The sequence below is a fragment of the Schistocerca americana genome, chromosome 7 (assembly GCF_021461395.2).
Source record: "Schistocerca americana isolate TAMUIC-IGC-003095 chromosome 7, iqSchAmer2.1, whole genome shotgun sequence".
Classification (NCBI taxonomy): Eukaryota; Metazoa; Arthropoda; class Insecta; order Orthoptera; family Acrididae; genus Schistocerca; species Schistocerca americana.
In genome coordinates, this window is record NC_060125.1 from 454,999,633 (window position 1) to 455,019,441 (window position 19,809).

Below are 19,809 nucleotides of genomic sequence, written 5' to 3' on the forward strand. Positions count from 1 at the left end.
TGAGAAGATGCAGTAAGCAGCAAGGAAACCAATGACGAGACTGGCTCCCGTCGCTGAGATGTTGTTACAGCTCCTCAAAGAACCTGTAGTAGCGGTGACCACCAAGACACCCTGATAGCTATTGAGCAACACTTTTTGGGCCTCGAGACTGTGGAGGCCTTTTCGTTTTAATATTTTTAGCATAGTGCAACAGAGTCAGAAACTGTAAAATATAATTATATTAAATTTCAGCCTCCAGTTGCATAAGCAAATAAAATTTGCCTAGGTTTCGGCTATAATAATGTAGCCTCCTTCAGAATGTCACAATACAAAATTAACATTAAAATATGCCAGACACTGGCCTCGTCAAACTTAAAATCTTGGTGCTACATTACATAGCCGCGTCACTTTACTCATGTTTCGTCGATGGGCCACACCAACGGGCCAGACAAGTGAGGAGTTGTAACTCAGCGCCCGTGAAACATGAGTGAAGTGACACGACTATATAATGCAGCACCAACAATTTAAGTTCGACAAGGCCAGTATCTGGCATATTTTAATGTTAATTTTATGTTGTGACATTCTGAAGAAGGCTACATTATTATAGCCGAAACCTAAGTAAAGTTTATTTGCTTATGCAACTGGAGGCTGAAATGTAATATAATCCGTTTTGTTTCACCATTCAGATTAGTCCGCCGGGTATTTCTCGGTCTACCAACACATGCCTGGCTGACCTGTAGGAACCAGCCCTCACTGTCACCTTGTACAAGACAACTTCCTCGAACAGTTACCAAAGAAGTGGCTACATAATGCAGAAACTGTGCTAAGCGTCTTGGTCGAGTGTGTTTTGTACATTTTTTATTCTTTTATTCCTTTTTCCTTTTATGTCAAAATTCGTGTCGTTTCACTCGTGTACAGTGTTTCGGAGCAGCTTTCCCACATTTTTATGTTAGATTACTCTTAACTTAAAACAATATTTAATCCCTGGCTCGTTTAATGGCACGAAAATAGAAGTACGGCACAACTAAGTTTTTTGTGACAAGCTGTTCAGGAAATGTATCATTATTGTACATAACTGGTTGATATCATGAAAGCTTTCGTTTGGAGTGTGGCCCTATACGGATGTGAAACTTGGGCAATTGGAAAAGAAGAGAGAAGACGGCTAGAGGCCCTGGAGATGTGATGCTATAGAAGTATTATCAGCTGGAGAGACAAAGTAACAAATGGAGAGGTGCTTAGAAGAGTACAGGAAACAAGATCTCTGTGGAGGCGCATCCAAACAAGAAGAGATAAACTTGTAAGGCACATCCTACGACACAACAACATCATTGGAACAATATCAGTAGGAGCTACTGAGGGAAGGAATCGGCGGGGACGACCAAGGATATCATACATGCAGCAGATCATGAATGACGTTGTCTGTGACACATATGTGGAGATGAAGAGGAAAGCAGACAGAAGAGAGGAATGGCGGTCTGTTGCAAACCAACCTCAGGGCTGAACACCAAAAGGAAAAGAACTGGTCGATTAAAGCTTGCCACTCGAATGATAAACCGTTTTTATTTATTTAATATCAACTGATTTTTCATGCGCCACAAATTACTTATTTACATAAGTTGTACCTTGTAAAGGAGACGAGAGCAGCTGCAGTCTCCAGAATCCATTGTGTGAACAGAGTGCTAAAACCAATATTAGTCCGGGCAGGATATAAAATGTTGACTGGAAATGGCAAGGAAAGCGTTTCTGAAGAAGAGAAATTTGTTATCATCGAGTATAGATTTAAGTGTCAGGAAGTCGTTTCTGAAAGTATTTGTATGAATTGTAGCCGTGTATGGAAGTGAAACTTGGACGACAAATAGTTTGGACGAGAAGAGAATAGAAGTTTTCGAAACGAAGTGCTACAGAAGAATGCTGAAGATTAGATGGGTAGATCACATAACTAATGAGGAGGTATTGAATAGAACTGGGAAGAAGAGCAGTTTGTGGCACAACTTGACCAGAAGAAGGGATCGGTTGGTAGGACATGTTCTGAGGTATCAAGGGATCACAAATTTAGCATTGGAGGGCAGCATGGAGGGTAAAAATTGTAGAGGGAGACCAAGAAATGAATACACTAAGCAGATTCAGAAGGATGTAGGTTGCAGCAAGTACTGGGAGATGAAGAAGCTTGCACAGGATAGAGTAGCATGGAGAGCTGCATCAAACCAGTCTCAGGACTGAAGACCACAACAACAACAACAACAGGATGGAGACGTGACTGTACGAAGGTCCTGCTTACCAGACTTTGCGCCAATGAACTACATCAAACTCCAACCTTCCTTGCAGTGTCTCATGGAGACAGAGCATGTGCCACTGTCAGTAACTCATTTGCTGGATTGCGACGTTGAGCTCGACTGTCCTCTTGGTACCATTTGTGGGCAGTGGACAATTAGCCGGCACTGAGTGTAACCCCCTCAATTGTCTCATCAGCACAAATATGTCACAGACTGCACACTACCATCAGAGTCACTTACTGTCAACAGGCACACGAAATCATTCTCATTGTTTACGGAAGAGGAAATTTTTTCAAACTGGTCGCGCAATCTACCAGTCGGGGTTCCTAGCCAACAACGTCATACGACTCTTTCCTTTTTTTGTAGGTAAGGCTGTAAATCTGCAACCCTTTCTTGCTAACCGAAAAACCACCGCAAGTTCGTGATTACTTAGAATGCTAAAGAAGAGACGGTGCACTACGGATAATTCTTTACACTAGCTTTTTGCAATGTGTCACATTTCATAGAAAGAATTTATGTTCAGATCCTAGTTTTTATTCTTGAGAAGACAGCTTTGAACCATCACCATGTATGATGATGTGGCAAGAATTCATAAGAGATAAAACATCATATAGCTCAGCTGTGAAGTAATGACGCGTAGATTAAAAGGACTTCCAGGGCAGACTCAAGGTTTCCATGCTGTGAAGATGCGATAAGGTCTGCATGTTAACTTACCGTGAGCCAGATGGCGGAGCTGGTAGGGTAGGTGTAGTTGGGCATCCTGAAGGCTCCCGAGTCACGATCCATTGATGGAGAGATACCATGCTCTCGAGAGAACACCGTCATTGTTGTGTATGAATTGAATCCAAGGAAATCCGCAGATCCTGTGACAGACATGCCAAGTTTTGAGATATTCTTGTGTGAAAGGTAACTTTGACTCAGTACATCATAATTTATTATCACATTCTGAAAGATACAGATATGTGTATAAATAGTTATAAAAATGGGGATCAGACTAAACAGTGCCCATTAAAGAAAACTCGTTATTCAACGCTGTCTGAAGGTACTATATAGTAATTCCTGGAAGAATGGAATCCTTCCTTGTACAGCAATTAAATAACCAAAATATTTGTTTTATATAAAATAGTAATTGTATTCGTATTAGGTAAGTCATATCAGTTTTTGGCTTCTGCTAGTCATTCTCCGACTAATAAAATGCGGTTATGACAGTAAGAGCAAAACCTCAAGTTCAGCTATATCAATAGTTGAGTATTTCACAACAATTCTCTCTGGATCCTGGGTATCGATGTAATTACAGTGATTACAGTAAAAAACATTGGCGTGACTATAATAGCAGTGATATCGATCCGTGTTATCTGTTGTGTAGCTGTCTTCCCTGTGCTCTACTCTCCATAGATTCTTCAGTCTGATAGGTAAGAAACTAATACGGAATTTAGCAGCGGCATGGTGATTTCATTAAACAACGAAGTCAGGTGGATGTCATGTACGTTTAGTACTTCTGAAAAGAACAAATGGATTTGTGTAACACATCAATAGCCGACAAGCGTTAACGAAATAATAACGTTCAGAGACACAGAAAATCAAGCACATTAAGCATCTGGTAAATTGCTTTCCGCGACACTTTGAGCTTCAGTACGATATATTTAATGTTTTCTACTGTGTTTTGATCAAAATTTTTCGCGTTAATCTATGGCTAACAGTAATGCGTCTTACATCTACAATATTTGGAAGAAATTTGATAGAACCCTTCCAGAGTCATCAAAGAAAAGTTAATTTTTTAAGGATTTTTTTCTTGTAGGGGCGTTGGGAGGCATATGGGAGGGCTTTGGAATTGAGTACTATTAACTTGTCCCCACTGCAGTAGTTACGCCGATATGCAAAGACTAGCACTGATGCCCTGATGTGGAATGTTGCATGGTACTCGGACTGAAAACCAAACCAATGGCACTGGAGGCTTTCTTCCCTCGCTGGTGGGGCCCTATGGCACCTGCAGTCCACTCACGCCATACGCCATCTGTCACTCGGCTCATTAGCTGGTGAGCGTAGGAGACACCTAGTGTGGCTTTAGGGGGTCATCAATCTTGTGACTGGTTTGAAGCAACCATCCACGAATTCCTCTCGTGTGCCGAACTCTTCATCTCAGAGTAGAACGTGTAACTATGTCCTGGATCTACTGGATGTATTCCAGTCTCTGTCTGCCTCTACAGTTTTTACCCTACATACTCCCGCTATTTACATGGAAGTTATTCACTGATGTCTTAACTGATGCCGTATCATCCTGTCCCTTCTTCTTACCAGTGTTTTCTACATATTCCTTACTCTCCGATTCTGCACAGAATCTCTACATTTATTACCTTACCAGCCCACCTAATATTCAACATTCTTCTGTAACACCTCATCTTTCTCTTATGATCATTTCAGGAGTGTACTGTGAACATCAGGAATCCAGTAAAACATCAAATCTCCGATATTGCTGAGCTGCGAAAAGATCCTGCAAGAACGGGACCAAAGGATGACTGGACCCTATCGTTCAACGTGACAGAAGTGCAACCCTTCCGTAAATTGCTGCAGGCTGGACCATCAACAAGTGTCAGCTTGCAAACCATTCAATGGTACACCATCGAAAGAGCCGAAAGCTGACTCGTGTGTCCTTGATGGCTGAACGACACAAAGCTTTATGTCTCGACTGGGCACGTTAACATCGACAATGGACAATTGATTTCTGGAAAGATGTTGTCTGGTCGGACGAGTCTCGTTTCAAATTGTATCGAGCGGATGGACGTGTACAGGTCATAAATCCATGGACCCTGCATATCAACAGGGTACTGTTCAAGCTGGCGGAGGCTCTGTAATTGTGTGGGGCTATGCAGTTGGAGTGAATGGGACCCCTGATACGTCTATATACGACTCTGACATGTGACACATACATAAGCATCCTGTCTGATCACCTGCATCCATTCATATCCATTGTGAATTCCGACGGACTTGCGCAATTCAGCCGGACAATGCGACACCCACACGTCCACAATTGCTACAGAGTGGCTCCAGGAACACTCTTCTGAGTTTAAACACGTCCGCTGGCCACCAAACTCCCCAGACATGAACATTATTGAGCGTATCTGGGATGCTTTGCAGCGTGCTATTCTGCAGAGATCTCCACCCCGTCGTACTCTTACGGATTTATGGACAGCCCTGAAGGGTTCATGGAGTCAGTTCTCTCCAACACCACTTCAGACATTAGCCGAGTCCATGCCACGTCGTGTTGTGGCACTTCTGCGTTCTCGCGGGGGTCCTACACGACGCTACGCAGGTACAGCAGTTTCTTTGGCTGTTCAGTGTATTTCTAAGCCTTTCAGGGCTCAGTATTGATCTTGAATTTGTTGTAATACATAAAAACTTCAATGCAATTTCTAAGCCTTCTGGCGCTTGGTGATTGCTGATTTTGATATAGTTGTAAATTTTTTAAATAGAGAATTTTAAAGTGATTATTGATGTAGATCATGTTGTAATTTTTTTTAAAAAAAAGGGGAAAAGTTTCAAAGCAAATTTTTAAGCACTGTGGTTATTGGTTGTTAATAACTGACTTTTCCCTTCATTCCGTTGTAAGGGCAGATTTTAAATTTGGTCACGAAATAAATCTAGATGTAGTCATTCACAAGTGATGTTGAACCTTGGGCTTGGCCCTTTCATGAATTACTGCCGCCACCAATGAAAGAACATTTCCGTAAACAGGTACTATCATCTAGATCCTTCTTCTTGTCAAATTTTTCCAAGCATGTCTTTCTTCACCGATTCTGTGGAGAATCTCTTCGTTTCCTGTCATTCTACGTCTGAGGCTCTTCGGTTCTTTTCTTGTTACCCCTCCGTCCACAATTCACTTTCGTACAGTATTATGTTCCAGATATACATTCTCAGAAATTTCTTCCTCAAGTTTTAACAGATGTTTATCACTACAGAACCTCTTTTGGCCAGGAACAGCTTTTTGTTTTTTGTCTTCTTTGCTTCGCAATGTGTAACTTTACTTCCAAGGAAACACAGTTCCTTCTCCTTGTCTATTTTGTGGTCCACAATTTTAATTGGGTGCTTCTCATTAATTTCATTTTTGCTACTCGTCTTTGTCTCAAGCACTTAAAGTCCCACAATACCAAACACTATACAACCCCGAAATACCCACCCACCCACCCACCCACCCACCCACACACACACACACACACACATATATATATATATATATATATATATATATATATATATATATGGAGAGCTGCATCAAACCAGCCTCTGGACTGAAGACCACAACAACAACAATCTGCGCCACACAATTAAGGGTCACTTCTTCGTAATTGCCATCTGTCGCGAAGCAGATGTTTAAAATTTGGCTCAAAGGTGCACACAACTCCCTTCTGTAATGGTGCAAGAATGTGGTGCACTGCGAATCCACACTCGGTCTCGACGGTGCTTCAAACAGCAAGATGTTGACACATAAGGAAAAAAAAGGCCATAGTTCGGAAATTCATGTGAAGTGTAAGTAAGGTAATCATGTGAACTTGGCACAAGAATTTTACCCACTGCCACCGTGGACGTATCACACGATAGGAAGGTTATCACACTCGCTGTTACCCATATTCCATGTCTTCTCTTGACGCCTATGGCATGGGGGCTAGAACCGCTACTCCCAGCGTTAAAATCTCGAGGTTTTACCATGGACGGATGAGGAAAACAATTCACACACACACTCGCTCAGAATCGACACAAAAAAATGCCCAATGTGTTCGCGTAATGGGCGTCAATGAAATCGACCCTTCTCATGCATTTCGTGGTCGAAAACGACAGTTCGCAGTTCGATGAGCAATAGAACGGCACTTTTGACAATATTTGACACTGCTGACTCCAGCGGACGATACAAATCTCCTGTAATAAAGTAAAATCGTATGGCATGATTGGCTGGGAGGCCGCTACGAGAAAGTTCAACCATCTAATCGGAAAGGTTTTCCCAATCCTCCGTGCCCGCCGGCACCTTACTTTTTTGAGGCATGAGGACTGTGTGCCTACAGTTATCTTTTAACTGTAGGTGACTGCAATGGATGTGCGTGTAGTGTAGTGTCATGTTCGTGTCGGAGAGGGTGAAACACGGCGCCGGCAATAGTTTATCTGGTACCGCGCGCCGTGGAATTTGAATCCCCGCCAGATGTCATGGACACCAAGACCCCTAGAGGTCTCTGCACCATCACGCCGTAATCTGTGGCGGCGAGCGCCTCCTGGCCCGCTTTTAGTGTGAGGGCGCCACAGTGGAACATGTGGTTCCAGTGGCCAATAGCGGCATCCCCGGTAGACGACTTAAGCGCCTGCCTCTCGCTCAGCCTGTCACCCCCCCCCCCCCCCTTTTCGTTTTTTCCTCTCCTCCCTCCTTGTTTTTCCCCATCCTCCAGGCCCCCCCACCCCACATCTGCCTTTCGCTCGGGAGTGTCATATTTGTGCCGCCATTTTCGTGCAGTGTTTTACAGTGAGTGTTTTTACAGTGAGTGTTCCGTGTTGCGTCTTTTGGGAAGTGTTGCGTACAGCCATCATACTGTCGTTGGGTGTAATTTTTATCACTTGCGAACAGAAATCAGACTGTCGCCATGTTTTTTAGTTGTGTGTCTACTATGTTGCTTGTCTGATTCCTGTGTATTTTATCAACATTTCCAACCCCTTTTGCTTTCTGTTTTAACTTTCCGCATTTTTCCGCCATTTTACACTTTAAGTCACCGTTTTATCGCCTGTTTTTCTTGTTTCTTTTTTCTTCCTTTTTTTATAAAAAGTCTGTAGGCTGTAGAGCAGCGTACTAAGCTGCTGCCAGCCCTCCCCCTTCGGGGGGAATTGAAAATCAATAAAGGAAAAAAAAGCTCTGCCAGTCAGTCTAATCTCGCGTACGTCTGTGGACACATGGCCTCGCGTTAGACAGCTTACTTACTTTCTTGTTCTGTGTACGAATGGACGTGTTTGTTAGGTTTCCTTGTGACTCCGTTGTTCGGCCTTGTTGTTGTTCGTTCTGTCCTTCGTTGGTCGTGTCCGTCCTCTCCCGTTGTGCTGTTGTTTGCGGGCCTCGCCGCGAGTCCCGCCGCGCTTTCCGTCATTTCAACCCCACGACCGTCCCGGTCGCAGTTACAGCAGCTTACTCCTCTCAAAAAGCATCATGGGGGCGGCGGAGTTTAACGTCTCCATCCGATGGACGGATCACCATCAGCAGCGTCATAAGCTCTCAGTTCATCATACACTGCGAAGATTTTTTTTATTGAACCGAAGACATTGCCGCAAAGTCTAATGATTAGGAACTTTAAATTATCTCCCTGCCGGCCAAATATTGGCAAAGAAAATTTCTTCCGCCACCAAGATTCGAACTGGCTTACCTCAGGGTCAAGCACCACCATACAAGCGTGCGTTAGTGAAGTCGGCCGTGAAGGTGGGTGCTATTCTGAAGACAGTGTGTAGCAGCATCTTCATTGAACGTAATCGCTCCCCTTTGGACTGTAGCGCGACCGCACATTTTGCTCCCGTGTACTGGATGAAACCACTAGGGACAGTTCAAAATCATTGGACGTGATATCAAGCAGCAAAGGGTGCTTATGGTTTTCCAGCTTTCCAGTTTCACACCGTCTTACAGCATGGCCAGTTGGTGGAGGAGGGGTGGGGGGATCGGGGGGTAGGGGGGAGTTGGGGGGATGGTTGTGTGATATTGACACATTCGTGAATAAAATGTCAAAGCGCCCCTGAAGGTTTCAACACCTTCGATGACATCTGTGCACGTTTCTTAGGCACTTTAAAAATGTCTCTGTACAGAGGCAGCCATTCACTAATGCCTAAATGCTGAGACAGCCCTTCCTTCACTCATAACATTTCGCATGCGGCCAGTAGACGCCAGCTCAGCGACGCAGAGCCACTCAGCTGAGTTAGTCTGTCTCAGTGACGTCTAGGAATGAGTCAATTGATGTCTTTGTAGAGGGACGATTAAAGTTCCCAATTAAGGTAAATTTTGCCGAACTGGGGGTCTTTGTGGGACCCACTGCCGTTATTCAGGAATGTGTCAATGTCGCACCCTGACGCCGATTCTGTGCCTTAAATAGAATTATATATTAATACCATCAGCTGCTGACAGGCGTTGATATATATCAACGGGGACAGGTGAAAATATGTGCCCCAACCGGGAGCTGAACCCAGGATCTCCTGCTTACGTGGCAGACGCTCTATCCATATGAGCCACCGAGGGCACAGAGGATAGCGTGACTGCAGGGACTATGGAAATCCGTATATGTATATAGTTATGGCAATACCGGCCACGACAGTCCTCTTCTGTGCGGATGCACACATATTACCCGAACTCTTACGGGACTTGGAAAGAATGTCTTCCACGTGTAATGAGTATATTGGGTAGGGACACTACGAATGTAGTGTGTGGACATATATGATGAGAATATGGGTCACGCGGGAGACATGCGCGAGGTAGGCCCCTGCAGTCGCACTATTCTGTGTGCCCTCGGTGGCTCAGATGGATAGAACGTCTGTTATGTAAGCAGGAGATCCTGGGTTCGAGTCCCGGTTGATACATATCAACGCCCATCAGCAGATGAAGGTCCTAATATACAATTCTGTTTTAGGCGGCTAGAGAATAGACACCATATCCATATAAGTATATAATTCTGTGCCATTCCCTCTCCCTCTCCCACTTGCAAATTGTCCCCCCCCCCCCCCCAACCCGATCTCGCGACAGGACACGAGGGCACGAAACAGTAGGGTTGAAAATTTATGAACAGCCTTTTGTGCCTCGGATCCGGTTCCAGCTTCCGAATGCTATTGCGGCTACAGTTTACAAGGTAGTGAACTGTAATTATGTTACACCCACATTAACAAGATCCTTCCCAGAGGGAGAGCGGGTCCTTGGACATTAACTGTTAAGGACAGCAGAGAACAATCACGGTTCAGCACTTTGTAATCTTTACCCTAGAACGTGCGACATGACCTATGTTCATCAACTCACCTGCCACAACACCTACTGCCTTTCACAATGTCTGGCTCCAGATCCGAATGCCGTGAATTATTTAGATAACACTGTCTGACCAAAAGCTTCTTCCTTCCATACAAAGACGGCTCTCATTTGCTCCGCTACAAACACAGGTTAGTGCCACAGGTACTTCACTCGCCAACTCTAAAGCAAATGGCATAATGTCCTGTAGCAAAAGCCCCTCCTTCGCAAACCTGTGCGCACTGTATTCAGTCTGCAGAACACTCGTTGAACCCCACTAGATTGACACACACACGTCACTGCTGTCTGAGTGACCCATGTATACGAGGCATGGCCGGAAAATAAGTGTATTAGAGTTTTTACTTTTTTTTAGAAAAATCATATCTGAAGAAAAGTTAACAGTATACTGTTGATATACGTTTACTATTTTCCCACACAATACTTGTCAATGCATGGGGTGAGCTGTGGCACAATTTTCTTTATACCCTCCTCGAAGGACTCTCCCACCAGTTCCGTACCAACTTTGGAAAAGATGTTAATCTTGTTAATCTGAATGCCCCAAGTCAGAAAATACAATTGTCGGCGGGAGGGGGGTGGGGGGGGGGGGGGGGTGCGTTAGTGGATAAGGCAGTGTGAGCACGGGCTTTGTCGTGCAACAGGGACATTTCTCTCTCCTCCTGTCAGGTTTCCTTACTTTTTGTTTTGAATGCTGATTCAGGGGCTCATAATATCGATGTGCGTTGACGGTGCCCCTCTGAGGCAGAGACTCGAACAAAATGATGCCTTTTTTGTCCTAGAACACAGAGAGTAGGAGTTTTTGCCCGAGATTTTGGTTTTGAACTCGTCTGGTAGGTGGGTGACTTGGACAACTGTCTTTTTGTCTCAAGCGTATAATGAGCCACCCACGTTTCATATCCAGTCACAACAAGAGCTCAGAAATTCCACACTTTCCAATTCAAGTCGCTCCAGAAACTCGTGGCCGCTACTGAGATGTCTTCCTCGAGCTGCTCTGTCAGGTACTACCTCCAAACACTGCTTGTACATCACAGGTAAAGTTCAGATGGAGTCCACGAAATACATTTGGACCTCCAATCAACTGCTGTTTATTAAATTGCCTAGCCAAGTCAAAATCAATCGCCTTCAAACTGCGATACACAGGCACACTGCGCCGCCAGCGACGACGGTAACCACGTCGCACAGGCATTGCTGTGGCACGTTAACACGAGTGAACGTAGCAAGCCAACGCCCAGCGAGACACCCAGAGCTATGCGTCCGCACTCCTCGACGTTCGCAGAGCGAATAACGCTCCGTGCTTATCGCAACCGCAACTTCCGGTCGCCACGCGCTGGCAGAGCGCCAGCGTGCCTTGTCAGCCCGACCGGAAGCCAATTATTCTGCAACACGGGACTAGTAGAACTAGGGCCCGTGTTGCCCGGCAGCCTCGTACAGCGGTACAGCGGCCACGTGCCACAGCAATGCCTCTGCGACGTGGTTACCGTCGTCGCTGGCGGCGCAGTGTGCCCGTGTATCGCACTTTGAAGGCGATTGATGTTGACTTGGCTGGGCAGTTTAATAAACAGCAATTGATTGGAGGTCCATACGTTTTTCGTGGACTCCATCTGAACTTTACCTATGATGTACAAGCAGTGTTTGGAGGTAGAACCTGGCTGACACTTGCTGTTGTATGGGACAATCAAGCAGATTATGGTGGCCTTGAAGCATTTCCGGATGCTAACAGTTTGGCTTGGAAGACATGCAGTATTGCTGAGACTACAGGACTGTTGCCTAAACAGCCTTATGGTACTCTTGTTCCAAGCATGCCATTTGTTTTGACTACGAGAAGGAAGAAGAAGTTAAATGCTGATTGGGACGCACTATGTTCACAGTTTCTGCTAACCCACGTTTCCCTGGAAGTTTTGTATCAGAGAATTGTAGAGAGATCTGGAAAAACCGCAGAAATGACAATCACTGTGAATCGGTGGTCTTAACAAACAGTTCCCGATTGTCTGCACCAATTCATCAGTCAAAATGGAAGGTCTTCCACTCCTCTGTTCGTTCATTTGTTCTGTCCCCACTATACTACCTACACCTCTTACCCACACTTATTCTATTCATAACATCTTCACCGTAACCGTTTTGATTCACGAAAAAATTTCGGTAGGTGTTATTTCTTTCGCGAGAAGGAAGCGGAACACAGTACGTGTCTGGCACTTGGCAGAATTTCCTACCGGCATCTTTCACACAGCTGGACATTACAACATGGGTCTACGTACTATCGTATTCGTGCGGTGTTTCGTCAGGTGAGCGGATTTTCCTCTAACACAAAGGGTTCTCAACCATCAAAATACCACATTACACTTACTCTCTGAACATGCATCGTACACGCGACACGTGAGTACCCTCAGTTTAGCGTACAAGGTGCGGTACGCTCATTCCTAATGACTGTAGTACTAACTTCAGATCATAGATGTGTCGGCAACAGGCACAGAAGATAGTAATGTTGATGCAGAAATGATACTTAAGTTACTGGGTGAAACATTCAATTAAGAATTAATAGATTAATTTGTAGTAGTATGTAATTAAGAGCGCCTTAGCTGACTGCGGGATTGATAAACAGAAAAGATGAGTAATCAAGCCCCTTCTGTTGGTGTACTGACCGTTGATCATCCGCTTCTCCTCCTCTGTGAAGCTGGGCAGGCGCGACCTGGGTCGACCCTCGGCTCTGCTGTTGTTGTCCACACGTTCCCGCACCACGGCCGGGTAGTCGCCGTCCACCAAGATAGGGTTCGCGTACAGGCCAAACTGTAACAGGTTAAGAGAGTGCCAGTTGCTCAAGACACGGCTGAAGAAACTGTCTTTGTGTCATATGCTAGTGTAAATAGCAAAAGTGAAAAAAAGGGTGTGTAGCCGTAATAGAAACTAGAATGTACAACTTGTGATATGCGGGGTGAGTCTCTAGCTATGGCCACCAAGATTCACTCCGAAAGTATGATAGGAGCTGAAAAGTTTGTAGGACAAAAGTTGCATGGTACAACGGGGGCCATGGGATAACGTTGGTTTTTTTGCTAGGTGCGGTCGTCGCTTCAGAGGTATGGTCAACTTTGTTCTTTTACATGTGATGCTATAGTTTGGTACTTATTTTCTGATAGGGGCTATCGAGACGAATCCAATGATGTGTAACAGTAAGGTCTTTGAAGGTCACAAAGGTGGCATGAACGTCCATTTACGGAAGGCGTTCGAAGTAATGACCATTGGTATCAATGCAGTGCTGCAGTCTTCTAATTATGGGTTGAGTGGTATTCCTTATCACTTGGGCACTTATCGAAGCACATGCTCTGACAATTCTCTCTCGTATATCTTCAGGTGTAGTTGGAACGTCTTTATAAACAATCTCTTTTTACGAATCGTCACAAGAAAAAATCCAGAGGAGTCAAGTCTGGCGAACGAGCCGGCCAAGACACATTTCTTCCGCGTCCAATCCTACGATTTAGGAATTGTCTCTGCAACTCATTTCTAGCCATCAGCGAAAAATATGCCTGACACCTATCGTGGTGAGACCACAATATCTTCCTTATTCCTAAAGGTATTTCTTCCAATAGGATAACTAATGTTTCATGCAGCAATGTGTTGTACTTCCTACCATTAAGATTTCCTTCGACGAAATAGGGGCCTATAATTCTGTCCTCCAGAATCCCACACTGTACATTCACCGATCACGGTTTTTGGTATGCAACATGCCGCAGCCAACTTGGGTTATCAGTTGCCCAATAATGCATGTTATGTAAATTAACATTTCCGTGGATCGTGAATGTAGCCTCGTCAGTAAATGCAATCAAATTAATAAATGTGTCATCCCTCTGAATCTGAAATTGAGCCCATCGGCAGAATTCAATGCTTCGCATACAATCCGACCAGTTAATTCTTGGTGGAGGCATATGGTAAGGATGATATTTACGATGCAGAACACGAACAACACCACTCTGGCTCATGACAGTCCCTTGCGATTTGACGAGAACTAACATAAGGAATTCAAACCACAGTGGCAAGAGTACCAATTTCCGTTTCTTCGTTAGTAACTATCCTTTGCCGGATATGTTTCCGATGCGTTAAAGATCCAGTTGTTCTCAATTTATTATACACATATTAAATGTACGACTTGTAGCGTGAGTACGTTGAGGATACATTTCAGCACATAAATCTGTAGCTCTCACTGAATTTCGTTGGAATTCTCCGTAAATTAGAAGCATATCGACTTGTTCTTCGAAGAAATATATCATTCACATTCGCTGCATTCGACGATACTAGTCTTACAGTTCCTATCAGTGCTGTATCGCGAAACCGTTTAATGGTTGGTGTTTACATGCCAATGGCACGTTGGATGTATAAGTCGCATTCGGTGAATATTGACTATTTGCACGATATACGAGAGAGAATTGTCAGAGCATGTGTTTCGATAAGTTCCGAAGTGATAAGGAATCCCACTCAATCCACGATAAGAAGTTGCAGCACTGCATTGATACCAGTGGTCATCACTTCGAACACCTTCAGTAACCTTTTTGACCTTCATTGATCGTCGAAGGCCTTACTGTTACACGTCATTGGATTTGTCTCGATAGACGCTGTCTGAAAATGGGTACTGAACTATAGCATCCCATTTAAAAAACAAAGTTGATCTTCATATCTCTGACGCGATCCCACCTAGCAACAAAAAACCAACGGCATCTTATGGTTCCCATTGTCCCATGCAACATCTATCCCACAAACTTTTCAGCTACTATCATACTTTCGGAATTATTCTAGGTGGCAATAGTTAGTGACTCACCCTGTATTGTGAATTATCCGAAGCTATTCATGAGCATGTTTCATATAGTTTACATAACGACTGTGTATGGATAGAGTAGGGTTGTAAAAAGGTCTTTTGTGTTCCAGTTTCCTGGCGTAAAGGTGCAAGTTTTTTATAAAGCAGCTATTCATTTGTTGTTATTAATTATGTGTAGCTAATATTCATGTTTCATTATCACTGTATTTTTTTAAGGAATTTTGAGTTTCAAGAGACATTTCTCTTGGCAGTGGCCTCGTGTCCAACACATTGCTTTTCACGTTCTCCTGACATTCGCTAAAACCAAGCGCTTTCATCAGATTGCTGCAGGATATGGCGTCACTCATCGATCCAGATCATTCCTTTCTAGTCCTCCACTGATCAGTAGTGTCACTCTTTCGCTCTTTACACCATCTCAAGAAATTTAGAAATATTCGGATTATGAAGAAGTACACGACCATTGCACCCCATTCTTTTTAAATCTCTACTCGCAATCGTTGTGCAGATTGGAATGTTGGTGGCACTTACGAAGACACAAGCAGTTACTTCCACCGTCAGATGCAGTTTTTTATAACCACCCTCCGCAATGCTCGACGATCTTTGACCATCAGTACATGAGGTCTGCCCGATTTTGGACTCGCTTTCGGGAGGACGACGGTTCAATCCCACCTCGGGCGATCCCGATTTAGGTTTTCCATGATTTCCCTGAATGCAAATGCTGGGACGATTCCTTTGAAAGGGCACGGCCGACTTCCTCTCCAGTCTTTCCTAATCCGATGAGACGGATGACCTCGCTGTTGGGTCTGTTTCTTCAAATCAACCCAAACCAATCTGGTTTTGCTTTAGCTGTGGGTGTTCCTTCGCGCTTGCACTTCACAGTCACATCAACAACAGTTCGTTTGGGCAGATTTTTAATGGTTTAAATGTCTCTGCTGGATTTCCTATTCACATGGCACCCAATGATTAGTCCACGTACGAAGTCACTGAGAACACCTGACAGACGCATTCTGCTATTATTGCTTCTCCACTGACAACACAATTCTCCCCGCCTCCTTTCATACTTGCAAGTCTGCCTACCATGATATCTAGTTGTCAAGTCAACATTAAATAATGATGTCACGGTGATCTTAGTTCAAGTCCAATAAAGGAGATAGCATGTTTTAGAAATCAAACACAGAGATCCAATTTATTACAGCATGTTTCTTATAATGATGATCTATATAGACGACTACCCCGACAACTTTAAAATGTACAAAAAAAGGACATCTTTCAACTACACTGAGTGTGCGAGAAGTCCCCATACCCTCTAGTATCGAATGCTAATTGATTTTATTCGATTTATAAATTATAGAGCGCAGCAATCGTCGTGACTGACGCCCGAACACCAGGGAACTGACATGCATTGAGGCTATAAAATAGTGCATTGATAATGGCTAGGCACTAGCCGCAATTTCGATTTGCCAAATAAAACCTGCAATTAAAAGGACGACTGATTGCTGCGCTCTATAATTTATAAATCGTATCACAGTCGCTGAGTGCACCCACGTTCCTAATGGAAAGTATCCTGATGATATGGTTTGTTTTAGCGCAAATACATACTTGCGTATTTAGTTTCCCATACAGAGATAAGTTCCCCATCATGCTGTAAACACATTTTCGTACGCCTCCATGTTCTTCTTGACATATTTTTGAGCATGTCCGATGTTATAGCCCGAAATGCAACCTCAGCAGAGTTACTCAGTTTTTCATTTGTATCATAACGAAGTATAGATACATGCGGGCTAATGACTCCCCATAATGAGTTGTCATGAGTGGCGAGGACACGACTTCTTGGCGGTCTCATCAAGGGAGCTGGTGTTACCGATGAACCTCGACCTATCTACCGTCTCGGAAATTGTTGAGGAACTAGCACACTGCATGAGTGTAGTGAGTATGTGCTCCGTCTTTCCGCAACCATATGCGCTCTGTAAGACCCCTTTCCTTCAGCTGAGGTATTGACCATTACACTCACACGTGTAAGTACGTTTCCCCTTTTTAGCACGTCAGCTGTTCATCTGAAAAAATAACCGTAGCAGGATTCACTGCATGTGGAAATTGACTTGAAACAGTCTTCTTCCTTCCTCTCCGAGGCCTGTCTTTAACGAAGTCGAAAGTAAAAGTACGTCTTTCCCAATCCACAACTGTTGCCTTTCGCGGTGAGCCTTAATAAATCTTTCTTGGAATGCTCCTATAACATGTCTCATTGTCTGCCCTGCGTGTTGTCGCTCTTGCACCCACACACTTGTCACAAAGCGTCCGTCAATAGTGTAACCGCGTCGGCTCTCATTTACCATGGCTACAAATTTAAACTCGAGAGCAACTGCGACTGGCACTGTGAAGACATATGAACATGAACTCCAATAATTGATTCCTACAACTGATAAATAGTAACATAGCTACGCCGGCCGCTGAGTATGAGTGGTTCTAGGCGCTTCAATCCGGAACCGCGCTGCTGCTACGGTCGCAGGTTCGAATCCTGCCTCGGGCATGGATGTGTGTGATGTCCTTAGGTTAGGTTAGGTTTAAGTAGTTCTAAGTCTAGGGGACTGGTAACCTCAGATGTTAAGTTCCATAGTGCTTAGAGCCATTTGAACCATTTGAACATAGCTACCAACCTATATAATGAAGCTGATACTAAACAGGGGTTGCAAGGGTACAGGAACTTCTTGTCCACCCTGCACAGGGTTGAGCGGGACTCCACTCACATACTTTTAGACATTGTTCTGGGATATATTCTGAGCTGGTGTGAAGTTTCCATGGTCTCCGACGGCTAATTGCATAATTATTGCATTTAGTTTGGTTTCTTTATTCAGTCAGCTTAGTATCCGCATTGCACTGAAAACAGTGCACACCAGTTCCATTCACGGACGAAGCGTCAACTTCGTAATGCCTATGAGAATGATACGTAGGCAGCTGGATAATATTCACCCGTTCCGTTGCGAAAACCACTTGCTGGAATATTCTATAAAAGTTTTCATGAGATGCTGTACAATTCTACGTGTGATTCCCAACAGCTATTGTTCAGCGGTTCTTTTACGCTCTCTGTTTAGGAAACAATACGAGATTTATCCGCTTTCTTGTTTCCTCTATACGTTTAACATCTATTACTCCGATTTGATACAAATTACAGATGCTGCAGAAGCATTTTAGTGCAGATGACAGAAGTGTTTTGTAAGTAGTCTCTACTGTATAGCAAGAGCAGATTCTAAAATAAAACGATCCAGTAAAAACTAGCTGCCAGTAGAGATTCTTCATAGTATTAGCAGTACGATTTTCCATTACGGTGGCACTATATTTACTCTTCATAGTATTAGCAGTACGATTTTCCATTACGGTGGCACTATGTTTACTACATGCCTTTTTTGCATCGCAGACGTGACCATCATTCTTGACGTGACATTGGGACTCTCTGGAAGTGGACGAGCAACGTAAGGAAAACTGAACCTACCTCAAACTGGAACATGCGCTCCTGTGCTGCCAGCGTCTCCTCTCGGTCGTCCAGAGGTTCGTACCAGTTAGTGCTCAGTGTGATGCCGACTCTGCCTGCAAAAAACAAGAAACAGAACAGGTACAGTATATGACGCTGATACCATACAGTATCAGTAAAGGGTCTAGTCTGTGACTTTACTGATATAAGCGTTAGTTCTCTATTAGAAAGTTTTCCTTGGTATGTACCTCGTGATTATGTATCCTCAAGTTCTCATACTATCCTATATGTATCTACTACATTCAGAATCTACAAGTAGTATCAAGGATATCTGTTCGACAGTGCATGTTTGCTGCTGGCTTCTGTCGGTGCCTAATGGTACAGTAACTATACAAAACGAGCTCCTAACCAGGCCATGAACGCCTTGTGGATGTCTACCGGCCGCTGTGTCATCCTCTGCCTTGCGGCGTCATACGGATGAGGCATGGAGGGCCTTTTCGCAGACTTTCGAGACCAAAGTGACAGTTTATGCGATGGAAAAGTATTCTACGTAATGGGACGACGTTAGAGGTTGCTTCCAGGCTGCAAGGAAGCAGACATAGAAGCATAGTTTGCTCACATCTCGACTTACTTTGGTATTTGTGGGCATAATACGCCGTCGGTTCCAACATCGAGCCACAGACAGCTTTGGAAGACATCGTTCAACGCACATCTATGTGACTTTGAACACTTTTAAAAGTCAGAATCCCCTCGTTCAAGAAAATTTACGAACAGTTTCATTTTCATTTCTGGATATAATGATATTTTAATTGATCTAAGGAATTTTAATTTTGTAATAAATGTGCCTTGACAGTAACTAAGTTGAATGGTCGCTCAATAATTATTAGTTCCAGTATTCATGTCTTATATATTGAAATATTCTTTACAGTCATTTTACGTGATCTTATTTCAAACTACATCAATTAAAAAATTTTCTATGTTTTACATATTCAGTGATATATTTTGCAGTTTGAAATTTTTCTCTGATGTGGATGTGTGAATGTCACACGGTGTAATCTTATTAACAGGTACGCACGATATCTGACTCGCGTTATTTTTGTCTACTGTTTGTCATTATACGTATTTTAATAATTTTTTGTGGTAAGTTCTCTTACATTAGTGAAATATGCGTATCTTTGTGTTGCATTTAATTAATACGGGTGAGCTGTAGCTTCAACCATTTGAAGTCTGTGCTCTGGCCAATTAGGTACATCAGGTTATTTTTCATTGGCGG

The 19,809-nt window shown here is 43.7% G+C and overlaps 1 protein-coding gene across 1 annotated transcript in view; it reads right to left on the bottom strand.

Annotated features, from left to right (window-relative positions):
* Positions 1-19,809, bottom strand: part of LOC124623001 (myrosinase 1-like) — a 64,968-nt gene that overhangs the window by 15,088 nt on the left and 30,071 nt on the right. Inside the window, exons 6-8 of the mRNA XM_047148791.1 lie at positions 18,558-18,652; positions 12,909-13,053; positions 2,967-3,115 (exon numbers count right to left, since the gene is read on the bottom strand). Coding sequence (XP_047004747.1) covers positions 2,967-3,115; positions 12,909-13,053; positions 18,558-18,652 — 389 coding nt within the window. The remainder of the gene's footprint in view (positions 1-2,966; positions 3,116-12,908; positions 13,054-18,557; positions 18,653-19,809) is intronic.